Genomic DNA, 18,867 nt, shown 5'->3' on the forward strand with positions numbered 1-18,867 from the left:
AAAACTGATAAGTTGAATATTATTTTCGAAAAACTTTATTTTGAAAGTCAATACAACCATTAGCTATATATCGATATCAGTTATAAGGTTTATGGCCTATGAGAACTTTAATTAACCAATATTTGGCATACGACAACAAATTAACAACAAACTAGCAGAGATCCCGGGGACGGCTAGGTTAATCGTTACCCTTATATTTTTCCTGCATTTAAAAAACTCAACAAAGTTGTCGACGAGACGTTTGGTTTACAATTTAAAAAATTACAATTTAAAATTAACTAAAACTTAAAATTGTCCACAATTGCGCAGTTGGAATTAAACATGAGAATGAACAATAATTCTAAGCAAAACCATTTCTATGCAGGGATAAGACATTGCAAAAACAAAAATAGAGAAAAGGAGGAAAAAAGTAAGAGAACAAAGTGAAAAAAGAATGGGAAAAAATAAAGTGCGAAAATAAAGTGAGAACGGAAGTGAGAAATAATTGAAAAGGTGAGAAAGGAAAATGAGAAAAGAAAGGGAGAAAAATAAGCCAGAAAAGAAAGTGAGAAAAAACAAAAGAAAGTGAGAAAAGAAAATGAGAAAAGAAAATGAGAAAAGAAGCGAGAAAAGAAAGTGAGAAAAGAAAATGAGAGAAAATGAAAAAAGAAAGTAAGAAAGCGAGATAGGAAAGTGAAAAAAGAGAGCTAGAAAAGAACGTGAAAAGAAAGCACGAAAAGAAAGTGAGAAAAGAAAAAGAAAGTGAGAGAAGAAATTGAAAAAAGAAAGTGAGAAAGAGAAGGTAGAGAAGAAAGTGAGAAAAGGAAGTTAGAAGGAACCAAGAAAGGAAAGAGAAAAAAAGCGAGAAAGGAGAGATAAGAAATTGCTAAAAGAAAGTGAGAAAAGAAAGTAAGAAAAGAAAGTGAGAAAAGAAAAGGAGAAAAGTACGAAAACAAAGTGAGAAATGAAAGTGAACAAAATTCAAAAAGTGAGAAAGTGCGAAAATAAAAGGCTAAAAATAAGCGAAAAGAAGTGAGATAATAAAATGAGAAAAGAAAGTGAAAATAAATTGCGAAAAGAAAGTGAGAACAGAAAGTGAAAAATTGAAAATTAGCAAAAAAGTGGGAAAAGAAAGTGATATAAGTGAGAAAACAAAGCTAGAAAAGAAAGTGAAAAGAAAGTGAGGAAAAACGGTGAGAGAACAAAGTGAAAAGATAGGGAGGACACATGTGAGAAGTGAGAGAATTGAAAAGAAATAAAGAAGAAAAAGCGAGAAAGGAAAGTGAGAAAAGAATGGGAGAAAAGAGAGAAAAGAAAGTGCGAAAAGAAAGTGGGAAAGAAAGTGACAAAAAAAAGTGAGAGAAGAAATTGACAAAAGAAAATAAGGAAAGATTGTAAGAAACTAAAAATCAGAAAATAAATTCAGAAAAAACGTGAGGCAAGAATATGAGAAACAAAAGTGAGAAAAGAAGGGGAGAAAAATAAGCGAGAAAACGTGAAAATAAAATGAGAAAAAAATGAACAAAATAAATTGAGAAAAAGTGAGAGAAAAGCGAATGAGAGAAAAGAAAGTGGGAAAACAAAGCGAAAAGAAAGTCAGAATAGAAAAACTGAAAAAGTGAGAACAAGAATTGAGGAAAGAAGGTGAGAAAACAAATTTAGAAAAGAGTTAGAAAACGAAGTGAGGAAAAAGAGAAGTGAAAGAAAGGAAAGTGAGAAAGAAAGGGAGAGAAGAAAGTGAGAAAAGAAAGAAAAAAGCGAGAAAGGAAAGTGAGAAAAGAAAGCGAGAAAAGAGAACAGAAATTGCGAAAGAAAATTAGAAAACAAAGTGAGAAAAGAAAGAGGAAAAAGTAAAAAAAGGTGGAAGAAAGTGAAAAACGAAATTGAGCAAAAAAGTGAGAAAGGAGTAAGAAAAGAAAGTGAAAATAGAAAGTGAAAAAATGAGAAAATCAGGTGATAAAAGAAAGGGTGGAAAAAAGTGAGACGTGAGAGAAAAGAAAAGAAACTGAAAGAAAGGGAAAGAATGTGAGAAAAAATTGAGAAAAAAAGCGAGAAAGGAAAGTGAGAAAAGAATGCGAGAAAAGAAAGAAAAGAAATTGCGAAAAGAAATTGAGAAAAGGAAGTGAGAAAAGAAATGAGAAAAGAAAGTGAGAAAAGAAAGTGAGAGAAGAAATTGAGAAAAGAAAGTGAGGAAAGATTGTAAGAAAATAAATTGAAATTCAGAAAAGAAATTCAAGAAAGTGAGACAAGAAAATGAGAAAAGAAAAATCAATGTCCTGATTCAGTGGTTGTACTCCATGCCATGGTTAACGTCAGTTCAGTTGAAGGTCACACACACGCACATTCTCTAACACACACACACACACACAAGTACGCAGGCACACACACAGTCACATAGACGTAGGCGGTCAAGTTAAGAGAACGTTCGAAAACGAAGCAAACGTTCAAAAAATAAGCAAACGTTCGAAATGGAAGTGAACGTGCCAAAACCGAAAAGAGCAAAATGGTCATTTGAATGCCTACGTGTACGCACACGCACGCATGCACACTCACGGACTCAGACACACAAAAATACACATCACCCACACGCAAGCTGAAACCAGGCCACCGAACACACAAACATGTGTAGATATGAGCGCTGTTAACCATTGCGCGTCACATGCAAAAGAAATGCATGCAAAAATCAAGGCGGCATGTTCAAGAACCGCTAAAACATGAAGATTGGCGCTTAAACATGGTGATATAGCATGTATGCATAACTCTAGGCTGCATGTTTAAGGGACGCTTAAACATGTGAAGATAGGCGCATAAACATGGTGGTATAGCAATAGAGTTAGAACAAGGCGGCTCGGTAATGTGCGGTGGCACATAAGGTTCCGACCCCGCCCGCCGACCCCGTAGGCATAAATGTCTACCAAATGAGGAACAGATAGAAAAACCCAAAAATTATTTTTTGCGAATCCCAAAAAAGCCCAAGTCTTTTTCAAAAAATTCTGTATGAACGATATGATAGCCTCTAAAGCAAATAACTCAGTGGAGTAAAAATTGATGCATTAGATTGTTGTAATATGTCAATATTAAGAAAGCGAGTCAAGACGAACAGCAAAATCAAACACCAACAACAAACATTAATTACATCAAAAAATTTTTGTCCCTCTTAAAAACTAAATTTAATAACAAAGTCAACATACCGTCAGATAAACCTAAAACTAAACAAAAATAAATAACTTATAAATCACCAGAAAACATATGCGACCTGTCCATAAAAAGGTTTGGTAACAATTATACAAAAAAGAACAAAAACAGTAAAGTAAAAAAATTAACTTATTTTTTTGAAACAGTTAACTTCAAATTAACAAATACCATTAGGAATAAATTAATATTACCACAAATTTACGATTACCACTGCTTCTATAGAACGGCATTAGGACCTGTCCTTATTCATTTTTTAAAGCGGCTAAAAAGAACAACAAAGAACAAACAAAATTTCAATTGAAACTTGCCAGAAAACGCTGTCAAAACCGTCAAGCCAAATTTTTGCACTCAAAATATATTTGATTGCGCCTTCTTCAAACAGCTATAATTTAGTACGTGGCCATTCATTAGTAAGACTAGGTAACAAGTAGACAAAAAAGCGAAGTGCTAAAGTATATATTTTTTTTTCGAAACAAAATTACATTCAATGTCATGAAAGGCATTAATTGCAAAACGAGCTATTTAAATAGGGTCGTTTATTAAAGAAAAGGAAGCCCTCGAGACCTGTAATTATCCAGAATACTTTTTGTATCTACAAAAAGAACGTCAAATATGACAAAAATCAAATTAATTTATTTTTCTTTGTAAAAAACCGGTATCGAAGCCAGTAAGGTCATAACAAATTTTTTTATAAAAAAGATTTTGGGACCACAAACCCTTTTATTCCCTTGACAACCACAATGTCATATTTGACCTGTAACTAACTAACGAGATTAGGTAACAAAAAGAAACATAAAAAGAACAAAATTGCGAAGTTAAAAAGTTTTTTTTTTTTAATTTTGGAAAACGATTGTTTTCAAAGTCATGAAAGCCATCAGCTATCTACTAATATCAGAATATCGGTTCTTCTATTCTTCCATGAAAAGCCAATGAAAGCTATCACTATACAGGAAATTTCATACGACCGAAACGACAAAGTATAGATGACAGTTAGAGACAAAATTAAAAAATTCAATTGATTTCTTCAAGAAAGAGGCGTCGAGGCCGTTAAAACGATGATGTATATCTTTCAGGATTTTAATATGTTCAATTGTGCCTTATTCTGAATGCTAATAAGGTGACCTGAGAACTGTCAATAATGTGATAATGTGAAAAAATTAGAAAACGTGAAAAACTGGCAAATATCAAAACAAACAAACATCTGAAATCTTGTGGTATCAGAGCCAGAAAACAATAACTTCAGGCTTAAAACTGCAACCGAGAATAAACGTTAAATCAGTAGAAAGAAGAAGCAGTCTTTCTTTGCTGACACTAAGCTGGAAGCTGAACAAATTAAGAAAAAATAGAGGAAAAGTTAATTAAGCCATTATTTATTGAAAAGTCAATTATTTTTAAAAAAAGAAACGACCATAAACTTTCAATTAAAAAACTAAATGCATTAGCTTGGAGTTGCTTAGCAAGCGAATTGGTTGGACCTATCACTCCTGAGCTTTGATTTGATATGTTCGGTTCTTTATTTAAAAAAGTCTTTTTTTTAAAAAAAAAAGACCGACTGATTACAACCCGATTTTTTTGGATTGTAACAGTCCAAGAATGGCCCAAAACTAGCCCTGCTAATACTTATTGTCCGTTACGAACAATTGATTTTCGAATGTTGTAGATATAGATAATTTGTTAGTTGAAAACTCAAAATAAATTCTGTTTTTTTGATAATCAACGAGTAAAGTTAGCAAAAAACGGCAAAGTTTTAACTACAGTGCACTCTCAGCGGACTCTGAAGTAGAAGTAGCCCCCCTCTGAATCTACAAAGATTGTATGAGTGTTGTTTGGGGGTGTACTGTCGGCAAATTTAATCAAAGTGGACTAAAGTAGCTTATTTCGTGCTGTTTTTGATGAAAAAGGCTAAATTTTGAAATGTTTATCCAGATTTTTTGGCCAAAAAAATTAAATCAAAACAATCAACAACGCTTGTTCGTATTCAAAAATAAAATCAACGACACTATTTTTAAAAATTATAACAAATTTTAGCAAAATTGACGAAAATTTAGGCAAAACTTCCGGAAAAGGTGAATAAAAACAACGTGAATTCACTCTTCTTTTCTCAGAAGTTTAAACATCGATAACTCCCTGTAGAAAACGAAAATTAAAAAAATCTTTTTAGTTCCATATTCTACGCTGGACGAGCTTTCTAATGATACCAGTCTCAACTCTCTACGATGAATATATCGAGCGGCGAAAATTCACGGAACAAAAAAAACCCATTTGAGTATATAGTTCCTCCCCCCTCAAGAGGGTCGGAACAATTAATATGTAGATACAGGGCCAAAAACATAAAACTTTACAGAATTCTGCAAGAGAAAGGTGTCGCTGCCCCCATTAAAATCATGTTATGAAAAAATTGTACAAGTAAAATTTTTGTTAACATTTTTCAGTAATTTGCCACAGTGGCAAATTACCAAAGAAACAAAAACAGCAAAAAAAAGTGCAGTTATGCACAAAAACCACAAAATTTGTATGAAAACTCGTGCAACCAAAACCAAGAGATCATTCTTTTAAAACAATCCGACACAAAATTAGTTTGTATTCTAAATGAACAAATTTTTGGCCCGTATTTTATGAGATTAAGCTAAAAGTTGACAAAATAATTTTAAAAAATGACAAGTTCAAAAAATCACTTTAATTTCCTTAAAACAAATACATTCAATGAAATAAGAGACATTAGGTAACAACCGAATGGATGGTACAGCTTCACTTACTACTATTGAAGAAGCAATTTGCATCTTTGAAAGATTAGACTTAGTAATCAGACTACAAAAGAATAACAATTGAAGGCAAAATACAAGAATTCAGTTACTAAAACTGATCTTCAAAGCCATAAAAACCATCAAGTTCTCTGAAAACAAACTATATATACCTTCGATATCCTTTATCCTTTTTACGTAAATGGGAGCTGTCATTAATTGAGCCGTGAATAAAAAAATTTTGTCAGTAACAAACATTAGAAAAAGCAAAATATTCTTAAAAAGGCAGCACAAAAACAATTAAAAAATTTCTGATTGTAAAAATCCAAGATAATATCAAACCTATCCCTGATTCCACTGAGCGCCCAATAAACTGCCTAATTGTTCCAAATGTTTGCGAATTCGACCAATTGATGAGTGAAATACTTCAAATATTAAAAAAAAACAATGATGCATTTTGTATAATTGTCGAGTTGCATTTGCAAAAAAAACGGCAAATTTCTGATTCCAGAAGACTTTTATAGGGCACCGAGTTTCGACTAGCTCTCTTTTGGAGTCTAAAGAGATTGTGTCAGCGGTTTATAGGTCTCCGTTTTCGGAAAATTTAAACAAAGTGGACCAAAAAGCAAGTTTGTGCAATTTTTGATGCAAAAAGTCTGAATTTCGATAATTTTATCAAATTTTTAGCCAAAGAAACTACAATTTAACAATTCAGCAACAAATTTGTATCTCTAACTGTAACAATAACACTCTACGGTTAAAAACTTTAACTTCCTTTAAACATTATTAGCAAAATTGTGCCTATTTTTAGCAAAAAATACTGAAAATGTGAAAAAAAACTGTCGAATATTCACAAAAACCTTAAACCTCAATAACTCCCTGTGAAAAACAAAATTCGGAAAAATCTTTTTAATTCCAAATTCTAGGATGTACTTAATTTTTAATGATACCACTCACAACTCTCTACGATGAATATATCGATCGGCCAAAATTGTAATTGTCTGAACAAAAAAAAACCTATTTGAGTATATAGTTCATCCCTCTCCACAAAAGTGAGGATCGGAACAACCATCAATTGTATGAATCTGAAGGGCGAATTCTCTCGTAGCTCATCAGAAAAAAAACGTTCTGTAAATCGTTTTGTCACACGCAGGACATTTTGACCTGTTATTACTTAATTGAGATGTCAATATTCTAATTAGTGAGAGATCTAGGAGAATGCTGAGTCGAAAGCACAGACGCAATATAGTACACATAGAGCAAAACTTAGTGTCAAATATTATCCATAAATGCACTAAATCCAGGAAAAAGTCATGAATATTGAACTTTTTAAAAATTTGAACACAAATACAAAACAGCAAATCAGCAAATACAATCTCAAAAATCACAATTCATATAAAAATTAATTTTGATTCCACGCCCCGTCACACAATTGCTTTTGAAGTACTTATTTCGGAGTGCAGCTGATTAATTACTTCTTTGCCTGTTGTTTCGATTTGAATTCGCTGTAAATGGCATTCATGGCCTCTTTCATTGTTTCAACAGTTGACTGGGCAGCTTCTACTAGATGGGATGCGACAGCAATGCGAACATACTCACTTCTCAGATACTCATATTCGTCAACATTTAGATCGTATCCATCTAAAACAAGCATTTAAAATGTTACATTTTACTACGAATTGAACGGCCACTTTTTTCACATCTAACTTCAAAACACAACTGTGCCTAAGAAAAAACTTTAAAGCTCTTTCCACTGACCCGTTATTATCAGGGAAAAAGGGAAAAATAAATTAATCTTCAAAATTTAAACTTTATCAAAGAGCAGTAATTTATTCATTCCAGTTAAGATACAATAAACAATTGTTTTCAAAGTGACATGAGATCGGCAGATCAGCAATGGCAAGATGAGTTATGAGTCAAAAACAAACTATTTCATATAAACCGCCAGCTTTAAACAATATTTGCTACATAGCTTGACCGCCTTTCAATGTTTAAGGCGTAACGACGAGCAACTGGGTTGGAAACATTGCTTATATTGCTATTTTGCTTTTCTTCCTTTGAAGTTCAAGTAGCCTTTTGGTACCGTAAAGCACTAAACAACTAAGAAAAAGCTTGAGCAGTTTTGCATTCATTTTTTCTGAATTGATGCAACTACGAAAACTTACAATGGCTGCATATGTTCAATCATGTCCAAGAAATAAATTCTTTTTTTTTACATTAACTAACTTCGTATACCATCATTTAATAACTTCAGAATTCAGAGCAAACTAAAACTGATCAAAAATTTTACATTTGATTTTACCGTGTCAAAATTTTTTACTGTGCCAAAAATTTTTTTACTGTGCCAAAAAAATTGCACCAATACTCTTCAAGTCGTGGAGAAGAGAAAATTATACATATAGATAATCTTGCAACAGAAGAGAAAATAACTCCAAAAAGGGTTTCATTGAAATTCATTTGCTAACATTATATGCTGAAGTTTGCTAGCATTAGCTGCGACCTCCGCAATAGCTGACATTATGCAACTCACCTCTCTGTCCGAGTCGTACAAAGGGACACTCTGGCTGTTTTCTAGCGTGTTCTTCTGATGGGATATCATCTCTTTCCCATTCTAGTTCCTTAAAACAGAACACACATTTAGCGGTATCTTTTCCCGTATGAATGAAACCAGCTTCAGCCAGTGCAGATTGGGAGCATTCACTCTTGTTGAATCGCCATCTTTTAAACGTTTTCATACGTCCATCAGTAGTGACCAGACTCTCATCAATAAATTCAGAACCTGGCTCTGGTTTAGGCTTTCTTTTGGTCGGCATCGAATCAATTCTGAAAATATGATCCAGTAGTCTTCACACAAGGTAAAAATTAATGTCAAGTAATCACACGTCAACGTCAAAATAATATCTGCATTCAATCACCTTGCAGAATTCATCTCAACCGAACAGAAAAACATGAAACAATAAGACCGTAATAACCTTAACCATTCTTAAGCTATGCAGAGTGTGGTTTCAAAAATTATGCACTAATTCAAAAGTGGGCGAACACAACAATAAATGATAACAAATGTCAAAACGTACCACATTTGACCAAAATGATTTGATATTATATAAAGCAGCTCGATAGATCAAGGAAGTTGTGCTGGAAAAATTCAAACTACTAGTTAAATCTTAATCATAGAAAAAGTATTTCGATTGAAGAGAATAAATAGTCTTTCAAGTAAGCTCCATGTGATTATTTAAAAAAATCTTTGCAACCTCAAAATGTATGCAATAAAAGTATCCGTAAACTCATTAGACAATGATGGGTTTTTTTTTACTTCATGTTGACATTCTACTGAATACAAAATTTCCGTCTAATTGAGTGAGCTTTTGCCAACACAAAAAAAGATATCAGGGTATCTAGTTCGCTATTATTATGATCGTAGTTCTTCCGATAGTTACTACAGAAATGGAGTGTGCCAGTTTGTTAAAGGCAACTGAGAGTACCTCAGACAGAACTGCTTCTATTGTCAACAATAACATCCCTCCTCTTTAAAATCTTCCTGAGCCCTTATTAAAGATCAACCAGCGCATTAGAAGCAAGTGGCACAAAATGAAAACGTTTTCAGTAGAGCTGTATTTATGCACGCCATAATTTCACTTCTCCGCTGTCTCGAGAAAATGACTATTTATAAAAGCCTGATTGAGTTGGGTTACAGCGAAGAAGTAAGGTCACTTCAAAAGCAGTCGGCATAAATGATTTCCAAGCTGAACCTTGGACAATCCCGGGCGTAAGGTGCTGTCTGGCATAATGGTCTTTTCTACTTCGAGGGCTATCTTTACTGCTGAGCAAGCTGAAGCAGGTCATGAAATCGATCGTACCTAGGTATTATTACATGACCACAAAAGGTTAATTCCTAGTTAATACCTATTACAACACCACACCAGGTTAATGCCTAGGTATTATTACATCAACACACCAAGTTAGAATACACATTAGTCAACACAAGTCTACGTCAAAATAATATCTGCATTAATATCAACTAGCAGATTTCATCTTAACCGAACAGAAATTATGTACGCGATAATTTCACTATTCTGCTGTTGCAACAGCATGACTATTTCTAAAAGCCTGATTGAGTTGGGTCACAGCGAAGAGGTAAGGTCACTTCAATAGCAGTCGGCATAAATGATTTCCACGATGAACCTTGTACAATCCTGGGCGTAAGTTGCTGTTTGTCATAATGGTCTTCAGTGGATGCCTTTACTGCCGAGCAAGCTGATGGAGGTCATGAAATCAATCGTACCTAGGTATTATTACATCACCACACCCGTGGCAAGAGATAGCGTGCTCACCATGAACCTCCCGATTTTGCCAATGTGAATGATAGACAGGTAGGCGTAATCTGTATTAATCACTTACTCGAAGCTCATTCGCCTTTAAATGGAGACCAAGCAATCACAAATACCTCAAGATTGTTTTCAACAACGATCAGATTGGTATGTCAAATAAATTAGAACGACTTACACAGTGCCAAGATTAATTCCTCAAATCAACAACTTGAGAAGTGCTTCTACTAATATGTAACAAGATGAGACAAAACCAAGATTTGGAACTCGGAACTTAATTTCTCACGAAGAATTGTCAACAATTCATCCACTCACGAGAATGAATAAGCACGGAGGTCCGCAAAACTAGAGCAGCATGCAGCAATTGCACATCATGATGGTACCTTGTCCTTTGCTTTGTTGGAAAATGTTGAAAAAACTGATTATTGAAAATTATTTTAAAAAAAACTGTAGTTTTGTTTCACTAATTTAAACACACAAGCCATTGTGGACTAATGAAATATGGACATACTAAATTAAATTCCAAAGTGATCGATCTGTTTAAACAATCTTTTCAAATCAATAAGGTAAGTTCATATCTTAAAGATATCAAATCATCACTTCTTAAAGTCGTCTTAAATCTTCAACCCACAATCGGGTTTGAAATGCCAACAGATGTTACAGTACAATACTGATGACCAGCGGTACTGAGTCTTTCTGAAATTGGTTTTCAGCTCTCTCGCTCATTGAGTGAGACGATGATGTTCGCAGATTTTTATGGTTTTCTTGACTTGATGTCTACCTTTTTCTGGATAAAAAATTCCGTATCATCAAAAAATTATACATTCAAAAGAGGGCGAAAACAGAAATAAATGAATCAATGCGGAAGCAGATGTCATAAGGTAGCACATATGACCAAATTGATTTGATAAATTCTGGAAAAATTCCAACTAATAGTTAAATTTTAATCATAGAAAAAGTATTTCGATTGAAGAGAATAAAAAATCTTTCAAGTACGCTCCATGTGTTTACCAAAATAAAAATCTTAGCAACCTTAAAATGTAAGCAAGAAAGGTATCCTTTAATTCATTAGACGATGGTAAGCTCATTTTAATGGGTTTTTTAATTCATGTTGACCGTTTACTGAATAAAAAATTCCCGTCTAATTGAATATCCGGGTAGCTAGTTCGCTAATATTATGATCGCAGTTAGTCCGATAGTTACTACTGAAATGGAGTGTGCCAATTTGTCAAAGGCAACAGAGTACCTCAGACAGAACTGCTTCTATTGTCAATAATAGCAGCCCTCCTCCTCAAAATCGTCCAGAACGTTTATGAAAGATCACCTAGCGATTTGCGAGCAAGTTGCACGAAACTTTTTTCGGTAGATCTGTGTTTATGTACGCCATAATTCCACTTCTCCGCTGTTTCAAGAGCATGACTATTTCTAAAAGCCTGATTTATTGAGTTGGGTTACAGCGAAGAGGTAAAGGTCACTGTTTTTGAAATTAGCAATTAAGATTTTTTGTCAACAGCCTCTAGAATCTTATTTCATGATAAGGCCTTCGGGTTTATTAAGTTTATTAAAATGACACGAGCTCGTCAAGCAGCACTTTTAAGTAAAAAAAAGTCGGTTGAAAATGGTCTTGGGACCACAGCACTCCCAATTTTTGACTAACTTATAAGCAAGTTAGGTCGCCTTCAGCCATGTATTTCTGTTAGGCTGTGTTTCTGTTGGTCGTGAAGATAACCCAATTTATCATTACGGGTGCAATCTTTGACGCGTGACTATGGCCCATATTTGTCGACACCAGGAAAAACCGATGCTCTGGTTCATGTTCACTGTTTACAACAGGCTAAAACGTATTCAAAAATAACACTGGGCTCTATAATAGATCATTCTACTGACCTCGTCATTGGGGAGACACAATAAATTTTACATCCAAGTGGGCTGTGTAGCAAAAGTTAGTTAGCGCGGCAACACGAGTCAAGCGCTTTAATAAGTGAGTTTAAATGAGCTGAACGCATTTCGGAAATATTCTAAATGCCTGATTTACCCGATGAAATCAAGCTTTATTTCATCTTTGCCAAAACATCTACTTCTCTCGAGGCCAACACCAAGGTAACCATCCTTAAATCTTGCCTAACTGCAACTGGACAGATAGCAAGCAGTTTTATAGCAGATTCACATTGGTTGCTCTCAGTGTCTCTATCCTGCATGTATCAAATTAGTCATTGACAAATGAGTCGGTTTTTCAATTTAATAAAAACAAATACATGTACTTTCTGTGGTGAGATTCAAAGTTTATACAAAAGAAGCGTTTACTTGAAAAATCATAAAGAAGCGTATACTTCAAAGAAAGATACACTTCATTTTTCGCTTCAATTTTAAAGATTTCAACAATGAAAAACTTAAAAATTTCTCGGTGAATTTTTATATTCAAACTTGGAGTCAAAGAGCACGTAATTTTAGGTCCATATCAAAGAAATCTGCTTTGAACTAATTCAGCAAATCTATTAAAAGCTCTAAAACATACGTTTTGAGGGTAATAACATAACTGAATTGTGCGATACTATTTTCAGGCTTTTTGTGTCATTAGAAAAACTAAGCAAATAGATACACAATACAAAACAATACACATATTGCAACTTCTGTATCATTTTTCATCGAACGATTGTTTTTAAAACTTGACCACCAGAAAAAAATCAAAACTTCAGAACCAAATAAAATAAATGACCAAAAACCACGACAACAACGCCTCTTTACTTTAAAATGATACTCAATATGAAATCCGAATGCAAAAAAAAAACTAAATTTCAGAGCAAATAGCAGATGCCAAACATGTTTGTAAAAACTGAAACATGTCTGAACTACCATCCAAAAATCTGACCAAATTAGACCAAAATCAACGTTTCACCTCTAAAGGAAGTACAAACAATACAAAACATAAACCGATTAACGTCGAAAAATTACTCTCGAATGACAGGCGGGGCAATTTAATTTAGGGGCTGTAGCCTAGATTCATTTTTCTTTAATGAATCTATTGATGTCACCTCAACTGATGTATTAACCAAGAATTGCATGAAAATCAAGAATTGCATGAAAATATCACTGGAGAAGTCTAACATTATTCTAGAAAAAAGCACAAAAACGAGCAAGCAAAAGATCTGCAAAAAGACACACGTTTCCAATAATTGCTTCTCATTTGAGGGCAAATGAAAACTTTCTAGCATTACGTCCTTTTTGCAACAATGCAACAAAAAAATTAAAAATAGGGGGAAATGGCGAAAATCACTTTCTGATCTGAAATACTTTTAGTATTTAAATAAAGATAACCCGGACACAACACATGCAAAGCAAAATTACATTTCAACGATTAATTTTTTTGGTTCCTAAAAGCCATCTGATTATACATATACCACAACAATTCGAAAAAAATTAACTTGATATGCTAACCATATTCTAAGCCAAAACTTCTAAACGAGGGACGAATTACTCTCGAAAGACTGGCACCGGGCTGTCTGTGATTGTTGCTTCTGCCTTAAGCTTAGGCAGGGTAGCCTATCCGCGTGAATGGGGGATAAACTGAAAAGGCACAAAAGGGGGGTGATAAGTCTGGGGCAGAAAAGTGAAGAGGGATTCAAACCTCCTTAAAAGCTTTTAATGCTGAATTCTTCGTACTATCAATTAAGTCATCTCAACAAATTGGGATAATCTCATACTTGGAGAATTATAAGGCTCTGAGCTCAGCAACTTAATGCCCCGGACTCTGCCAATCTATCAGTTTATCCTGTTTTTCAAGATAAAAAATCGGTAGTACGAAACTTACATTAGAAAAGACTAAGATTAACAGGACTAAAATAATAGCTACAAACTTAGTTTAGGAGCAACTGCTAAACACAAAAACTTCGTTTTAGAGCAAATAAAAAATCTGAAGAAAATTCTGATGGAAAATGTCAGACGTCAACCTTTGTCCTGGCCCTGAGATTATGCGCTCCTCGCAGAAACCACTTTTAGCACTTTTCAAACAAGTGAGCAGATTGCCAGAAAATAACCGCAATAGCTTCGTAGATCTGCAGTCTCAAAAAACAGTAAAAGACAGACCAAAAAAAATTCGTCTTTTCATTGAAGGCTGATATGTTATATGTATTTTGATTAAAAATCTGTATAAGTTTTTGCTGCATCTATTAGCTGCTCTCAAATAACCTTCATTTAGAGTGACACACACCCATTTAACCTTCTCTTTGAATTAAAGTAAATGAAAGTCAATTTCAAAGTGAGGAAGTCATTTTGGAGAGTGAGGTAAGTCAAGTGTGACCAAAAATTTAATCACGCGCTTGAACAAAAAAACTCGCTCCACTAAGAGCAGAAAATGACGTCACACATTCAATTCAGTTGAAATTGCATGAACGAATGAACAAAAAGTGGCTGTGACGTCATATGGTCGTAACAAAAATCATGACGACGAAATAAAAACATAGCAGGACAAGCCCTGACTTACAATTCAAAGAATTTTCATTGACTAAACAGAAAACTAGACCACAAACGGAATATGAATGCATTGGGAAAACCACTTAGAAAAAAATCCGATTCAAAAAATTGAAAAAACAGTAAAAATCAGAGTGAAATTGCCGCATGTGAACAAAAAACCCCTGCCGAGAAACCGAAATTTTGTTTCCTCACTCTACTTTAAAATTAGAGCGAAAAAAAATTCACGCCGCAAAACCACTCGCTTTTTCGCTCCATTTCCTGTTTCGGCGTGACCAAAATCACTACTCCAATTTGACTTCAAAAATCATGAAAATGTGTGAACAGATCTTAAAAAAAAAGACAGCGCCCCAATACAATTCAAATTCTTTGAATTGTAAAAAAACCAAGAGAAGGCCAATAATAGCCCCAGCTATCGCTGTGCGGCTATTAAAAAAGATCACTTTGAACACATAATGACTTTTAGTCATAAATTGATACAAATATAGTAATTCACAATCTATTTAGCACAAATAAATTGAAAACATTGCAATTGAAGTAATAACCCAGGAATAAAGTTGAAGAAAGAAAAAAGTCAGCAAACATTTCAGAGACATTAAACTGTTCATTTCTTTGGGACTTCATTCATCTGCATAGATTCCTCTGAATAGTTCCAACCCTTCAACACTATTTTGGAGTTTAGGAAAATTATGTAACCATGGTCTTTTGTCAATTCAGTTTTCGCAAATCGATATACAAGAGATATACAATATTAGTAACATCAAAAAGCTCTTAAAAATTTACATCGGTCTCGAAAAAGACATTTTGAGTTTTCTAAATTTGAGTAAAATAGATAATTTAATTTCATTTTCTTGTTTTTCACGTTTCAAATATGTTTAAAACAAGTACATTTAACACGTGGGACAAAGAAACTCAATAATTGACTACAGGAAATAACAACGTAGCTTTGAAATTGTCCCAAAACAACACAAGTAGGATTCTGAATTTATGTATGGATCCAAAGTAAGAATAGTTGAAAAGTTGCAATCTTCAAAAATTTTCGAGTGAATTTTTTGGCATAAGTAATTTTTAAAAAAACTTAACTTTGGGCAAGATGGTCATGATTAATAATAATTCACACATAAAAAAACCTAAACATACTTTCATTTGTTTGATAACTTTTATTTTCAGTTGCCGTAATTGCCTTCAATCTGAATCTATCCTCTGAGGTCCTCTCCTGTTTTCATTTCAAACAAAATTGAGCCCTGAAACTTTCAGAATTTTTAAATATCTGAATTTTAAATATCTGAAGTTTGATGGAAGTTCCATCATAATAAAAAAAATCAGTTGCACTTTCAAGGATTCAGTGGTAAACCAAACATAAAAAATAGGCGAGACAAGATTTGAGAAAAATATTTCTTCATCCAGAAATCCCATTTGACAATTAATGTGTTTATATTGCAAAAACCTACTTTACTACTGCAAATGCCTCCACAAGGGAATTCGAGGAAAATTTTGTGTACCCTTCGAATTTTTAAGAGGAAGAATTTGTTCAAGCACATTCAACTTAACGCTTCCTGGAAAAGAAAATGTTGCGCTAAAGTATCCTCAATTCAATTAATGATAATTTAAATAAAATTACTTAGATATGTGGGGGGGGATTTCAATAGAATATATTGATTTTCCAATTCTTTTCAATTTGAATAGCCAAAACCATTAATACAGCTGTTTAAAAACAATAACTTTAAATTAAAAGGAACTGTATCTCAAATTTCTGTTATTTCTCAGGAGCCTACCACTAAACTTACATTAGGAGCCTACAATTGAGCTTATGCTAGGTTTGGCCACCGACGTTTTTGGAGCAGAGCGTTATTAAGAAAACCTGCGTAAAATTTTTCTTGAGAGTATTTTGGATTATTAGTTACAGGCTCCTCAAGTTCGAAGAAAACTCAAAGTGGATATTAATATGAGATATTCGTCATTCTAAAAAGAAAAGACTTTTCAGCGCACTGCTTTCCGTGATAAATTATTTTACAGAAAAACTAAGCAGAATAATAAGCAACGAACAACATAAACGACCAACGTCGCGCGGATTGTTCTCAAACAACCGGAGAGCGGTTGGCTTCGTCAGTAGCTAGCCACAGTTTAGTGAGGAAAGCTTTAGCTTAAAAGAAAGGGCGTGATGTGAGGGTAAAAGATGATATCACGCCACATAACAGCAGCTTAAGTGCGGCATCAACAAACATAGCCGGCAGATTGCCGGAAAATAGCCGTGATAGACGCATGTGGCCTTCCATGAATTGAAACAACTAAACAAATAAGATAGACAGATCGACCAGCAGTCCTTTAATAGACCACTAGACTTTTTAGGTTAGATTCGGACCGTCAATTTTATGACACATACGGTCTATGAGGAGAGCTTTTTCAAAATTGATATTCGAAATAAAAAACTCAAGACTAATATTCAAGAATTAGAGCATATAAGTGTGCAACAACTTAGATGCATACTATTGATCTTTAAGAAAAATGTTCATAAAATTTAAAGTTCCATAAGTGAATTCAGAAGTCAATTTTTTGAGTGAGGTAAGTCAAGCAATTGACCTAAAAGCAGAAATGACGTCACGCACACAAATTTTAAATGCAAAGCAATAGAAGTCATTGAAGTTAATTCCAAGAAGTCAGGTCGTAAGAATCATCGATGGAGACGAAGAATTAAAAAAAACCAAGATGTCCCCAATAATAGCCGCTATCGCTTCGCGACTATTAAAAATGTTAAGGAGAGAGAGAGAGAGAGAGAGAGAGAGAGAAGAGAGAAAGAGCCAGAGACAAAACGTGAACAAGAAAGAGAAGGAAAGAAACCCCAACCATCAGAGAGGGAGAGAGAGGGAGAGGTAGGAATATTTTCGAGATTTGACTCTGCAAATTCTAGTTTTCAAGCCTTGTTAGTAATTATATCATATAGAAAAAACTGAAAGTAAAAAAAATCAAAAGAAGTTTTCACATTTCGCAGAGAAAAAAAATTCAAAAACCATTTCTTGTCTATGAAGCTCTCTCATGTAACCCTTCAGCAAGACAAAAAGTTTTGCTGGCCAGTACTGCTCGTTAAACTCTGAAAAGGAAAACAATATTCAAAAACTTCAAAACAATTGCAAATTTTAACAAAATCTTGCTAAAATTCATGATATTAACGTCTTCAGAACCATTCCATTGTCTCAAGAGACTATCCAGCATCCCTACTTCAAGTCTAAAGTAGTTTCGGTGGCTCCCAAAGATCCATAAACTTGGAACATAAAAATTTTTGAAAATTTGAAAACTTGAATTTTTATCAAAAATTTATTAAACTCGAGTCATTACAAAACTAATAACCATCCCATTAACTCCAAAACCATGCAACAGCTAATGATAGAATCTTGGAGAAGGTACCTGAGCCCATGGTGGCAAAAAAATCAAAAACTTCCGATATTTAAAAAACGCTTAATTTCGTGGAAGTTCATTACATCTAAAGCCATGCGGTAACCTATTATCAAACCCTAGAGGAGGCTCCTTTGCTCTCGAGACTGAAAAAACCAAAAAACATTTGTGATATTAAAAGTTGAAAATTATTCCATGTCCAATAAAAATTTTGTAGCAACTTATAATAAAACCCTTCAGCAGCTCTTTTTACCCCTGACGACGAAAAAACCTAAATAAAGACAATAATTGTCAAGCAAATAGAAAAAAAATGCAAGTTTTGTAAAAATGATAAAATTCGTGATGTATTAAAAAGTTGAAAACTATTCCATGTGCAAAAAAAATTGTAGTAACTTATTATCAAACCCTTCAGCAGGTTATTTTTACCCCTGAGGATGAAAAACCTAAACGACAATAAAGGTCAAGCGAAGAAAAAAATTCAAGTTTTCTAAAAATGATAAAATTTGTGATATTCCAACTAGAAACTATTCAGTCACCTATTATTTAACATATCGGCAGGTTTTTTACCCCTGAGGCTGAAAAAACCTGAATGACAATAAAGGCCGAGAAAATAAAAAAAACTATGACAAGTTTTGTTAAAAATGCTAAAACACGTGATGTTACACCTAGAAACTAATCAGTAACCTATTATCAAAACCTAGAGGAGGTTTATTGGCTCTTGAGGCTGCAGAAACCTAAAAAATGAGAAAAAAATCAAAAAGCTTGAAAAA

At 33.8% G+C, this 18,867-nt stretch overlaps 3 protein-coding genes across 3 annotated transcripts in view; 1 reads left to right on the forward strand and 2 right to left on the reverse strand.

Annotated features, from left to right (window-relative positions):
* Positions 1-18,867, forward strand: part of LOC142358570 (BTB/POZ domain-containing protein KCTD12-like) — a 554,440-nt gene that overhangs the window by 433,423 nt on the left and 102,150 nt on the right. The window lies entirely within an intron of this gene.
* The window catches only part of LOC142358569 (serine/threonine-protein kinase 4-like), a 50,503-nt gene that overhangs the window by 10,218 nt on the left and 21,418 nt on the right, over positions 1-18,867 (reverse strand). The gene's annotated exons all lie outside the window — the stretch shown is intronic.
* The window catches only part of LOC142358574 (baculoviral IAP repeat-containing protein 5-like), a 44,443-nt gene continuing 32,805 nt past the window's right edge, over positions 7,230-18,867 (reverse strand). Inside the window, exons 2-3 of the mRNA XM_075409990.1 lie at positions 8,446-8,738; positions 7,230-7,556 (exon numbers count right to left, since the gene is read on the reverse strand). Of these exons, the coding sequence (XP_075266105.1) occupies positions 7,387-7,556; positions 8,446-8,738 (463 nt within the window). The 3' untranslated portion in view covers positions 7,230-7,386. The remainder of the gene's footprint in view (positions 7,557-8,445; positions 8,739-18,867) is intronic.

Source organism: Convolutriloba macropyga, chromosome 2, assembly GCF_964194025.1.
Source record: "Convolutriloba macropyga chromosome 2, txConMacr16.3, whole genome shotgun sequence".
NCBI lineage: Eukaryota > Metazoa > Xenacoelomorpha > Acoela > Convolutidae > Convolutriloba > Convolutriloba macropyga.